This window comes from Monocercomonoides exilis (assembly GCF_001643675.1).
Source record: "Monocercomonoides exilis strain PA203 chromosome Unknown scaffold2-2631571, whole genome shotgun sequence".
NCBI classification, from domain to species: domain Eukaryota; phylum Preaxostyla; order Oxymonadida; family Polymastigidae; genus Monocercomonoides; species Monocercomonoides exilis.
This window is the reverse complement of record NW_027150547.1, coordinates 2366657-2370000: the sequence shown is the minus strand read 5'-3', so window position 1 is coordinate 2370000 and position 3344 is coordinate 2366657. Positions and strand designations below refer to the sequence as shown.

General features: G+C 42.7%; 2 protein-coding genes across 2 annotated transcripts; one reads left to right on the top strand and one right to left on the bottom strand.

Moving 5' to 3' along the window:
* Window positions 1-556: 556 nt before the first annotated feature.
* MONOS_960 (uncharacterized protein) lies at window positions 557-1413 on the top strand (the record flags this gene model as incomplete). Its single annotated transcript, XM_067880116.1, has 2 exons — window positions 557-1223; window positions 1307-1413. 2 exons carry the CDS (start codon window positions 557-559, stop codon window positions 1411-1413), a joined length of 774 nt encoding a protein of 257 aa, XP_067736024.1.
* A 1164-nt stretch (window positions 1414-2577) lies between these two features.
* MONOS_959 (uncharacterized protein) lies at window positions 2578-2892 on the bottom strand (the record flags this gene model as incomplete). Its single annotated transcript, XM_067880105.1, has 1 exon — window positions 2578-2892. The coding sequence occupies one exon, from the start codon at window positions 2890-2892 to the stop codon at window positions 2578-2580; it is 315 nt and encodes a 104-aa protein (XP_067736023.1).
* Between the last annotated feature and the right edge of the window lie 452 nt (window positions 2893-3344).

The following is a 3344-nucleotide window of genomic DNA, read 5'->3' as shown; positions in this document are numbered from 1 at the left end:
AAACAGTCAAAAACCTCCTTCACACACATCTACACAGCCAGCTTCTATCAAAAACATATCAAATGCTTTCACTTCGCCTTCTTCTTCTTTTTCTTCCTCTTCGTTTTCTTCTTTTAATTCTTCTTCTGTTTCTTCTTCTTCATCTTCTTCCTCCTCTCCTTCTCTTTCTGATTCTCCTATTCGTCTGTTCAGACATTCCACCTCATCACCAGAACTTCTTCTGCCTCCTTCCTCTTCTTCTTCCTCTGAACACGAGGCAATTCTGAAGAAGAGATTGGAAGCAGCGCCAAGTAATTTGAATGATTTGATTGAAAAACAACATGAAGAATGGAGAATAGAGAAGAAGAACATGAGGATGATAGAGAAGAATGAATGAGGAAGAGGGAAAGGAAGAGAAAGAGGAAGAGAAAGAGGAAGAGGAGAAAGAAGAGGAGAAGAAGAAGAAGAAGAAGAAGAAGAAGAAGAAGAAGAAGAGGAAGAGGAAGAGGAAGAGGAAGAGGAAGAGGAAGAGGAAGAGGAAGAGGAAGAGGAAGAGGAAGAAGAGGAAAATAAAGAAATGAAAGGAAATGCAAAGCAGAAAGAAGAAAAATCACAAGTTAAAATTTCAATTTCAATTTCAAACAAAGAGGAAATGAATGAAAATGCTGGGCAACAAAGGAAATTAGATAGAATGCAAAGAGATACATTGAGTTCGCCTCCTCTTTCTTATTCTCCTTCTCCTTCTCCCTCTTTTTCTCCTTCTCTTTCTCTTTCATTTCCTTCTTCTTCTTCTTCTTCTTCTACTTCTTCTTCTTCTTTTTCTTCTTTTTCTTCTTCTTCCTCATCTTCTTCTTCTTCTTCCTCCTCCTCCTCCTCCTCCTCTTCTTCTTCTTCTTCAACAGAACGGCGTGATGCTTCGCCTTCACTTTCAATGTCGCCTTCTTCTTTATCCTCTTCCACATCTTCATCTTCATCAACATTCACTTCTTCTTCTTCTTCTTCTTCTTCTTCCCCTTCACTCACCTCAGACGATTCTCCTTCTTCTGCCTCACCTTCTGCCTCACCTTCAGCTTCTTCTCCTTCTTCTTCTCCTATTCCATTGCAAACACCTCAATCACCTCAGTCATCTCAACCAATTCAATCTATTCAATCTATTCAATCATTAAATTCATTGCAATCATATCAATCATATCAATCACCACATGACCCTCACTCTTCCTTTGCAAAAGCTGACTCCACAGGCAGTTTGCTGCTGAGAGGCAAAGAGACTGCCACAAAGCACTCCTCAAAGGACACAAATGGAATACCCCCTTTCTCTCTCAATCAGCTCCATTCATCCACTTCCTTCGCTTCTTATCAGTCTATGTTCCTGTCTGCCCCTTCAGCTGTGCCTGTGAAGGCCGTCCATGGAAGAACAAAGGGAGATGTGATTAATTCTCATCCTTCTGCTTCTTCTTCACAATCTTCGCATCCTTCTCAGCATCCCCACACCCAACAAAGCACATACCAGCATTCCTCTCTCAAGTCCTCCCTCCACTTTGATGAGCTGCAGTCTCATTCAACATGCTCTTTCCTTTGCTCCATCAACAATTCTTCTTCTTCTTCCTCTTCTTCTTCTTCTTCCTCATCCTCATCCTCATCCAAAAGACGTTCAATATTCCGTGAAAGGCGTCTTTTTCTGCAGTCATCGCGTGCCCCAGCTGCATCGCTTTATCTGCGTCTGCCGTCAGACGAGGTGGAAGTGCTGAGAGGAGTGACATCGCTCCTCCGGTTGATGAAGGCTGCTCTTTTTTCGCTTTCTATACTTGGCAAAGACAACAACAGTAACCGCAACATCAATAGAAGAAGCAGAAATGATGGAAGTTATAGAAATGATGAAATCACAGATTATCCTCTTTTTGCAGATGAAGATGGAAACTCGGCCAGACTCGATTGCCTTCTGCCATCTTCTGCTTCCTCAAAGCACTTGGCAATTTTGGCAAAAGCGAGCGCAGGAAGATTGTTTGTTTCGCCAGGCAAAGCAGAGGGACAAACACATTTTCATTCGCAATCACAGACACTGATAAAAACACAGAATCGCGCACAGTCAACCATATTCTCTCTGAAGAAGCGGGCAGAGTCGTTCACATCATCAACGTTTCCGAGCGAAGCGTCCCGCAGCAGGATTCAGCTTTTGTGTGGGACTGTCCTTCCGTTTGACCCGTCCCTTCCGCGGGTAATGGCATTGGTGGATGGGAAGCATGTGCCGTGTGGCACACAAATCACAAGCAATTCGCTTGTCCTCTGGAAAATCCAGTTACCTTCTTCAGATGCAAACCTTTTGTCTTCATCGAGTTCATTGGCTTCTTCTTTAAACACAGATTCATAGTATCTTTTGAAGAGAATCTCAATAACAAAACACATAACAAAGCATTCAGTCAAACATTCAGAAACCGACATCGAAGACTCTCATCTCAGCTATTCCAATAAAAAAGGTAGAGGCAGATCAAATTCAGTTCCTTTATTCAACAAAAAACATTCAACAGCAAATATTTCCTCTTTTCTTTTTCTTCTTCTTCTTCTTCCACATCTCCCACCCAAACCGTATCTGCTCCTTTTTCACCACTGCCCCAGATCAACTTCCTGCACATACGTATTCTTCCCCCACCGCGCCTTGTTCTTGCTGAGCCCCAACGGCTTCACCTCCACCTCCGTTCTGCCTGAGCTCTCTCCACATATAAAAACTCGCACCGTTCGCTCTATTACGAACACATTCACACCACTGCTGCTGCTGCTACACAGCTTGCTCCGCTGTTCAGCTTCAGCGGCCCCGCTGCCCCAACATCCACCGCCAGCACTCCGCCTTCTCCGCTCTCTGGCGTTCCGATGTTCGACACATTCACCCCCCACAAGCTCGCGCACCATCCCTGCCATTTCAATCACTGTCTCATTAAACATACTCGCTTCATTCTACAGCACGACGTAAGTGTTCCTAACCAGCAGCTCAAAGCCTGTGCCATGCAAAAGTTTTAACTCTTCCACATCGCATGACTCTGTTTCCACCTCTCCCTCCAGACTGTTTAACACAACTTAATTATCCTACACATCCAGCGGCCCGCCTCACACCATAAGCGCATTCTCTGCTCCATCTCCAAACAGGTTAGATTCTATTCTCCTTTAATCACATATTTCACATTTTTCTTTCTATTTTTGCTCACTCATAATCCAGTGAATATACTTCTATTTTCTTTCAAAATAAAAATAAATAGAATTCTCGATCTGTGTTTCGGTTTTTTGTTAAAGTTAAAAAAAAACTGGCAAAAATTGAAAAAAATTAAATTTACAAAATAACAAGAAATGATTAATTCGTATGTGTTCGTATTTAA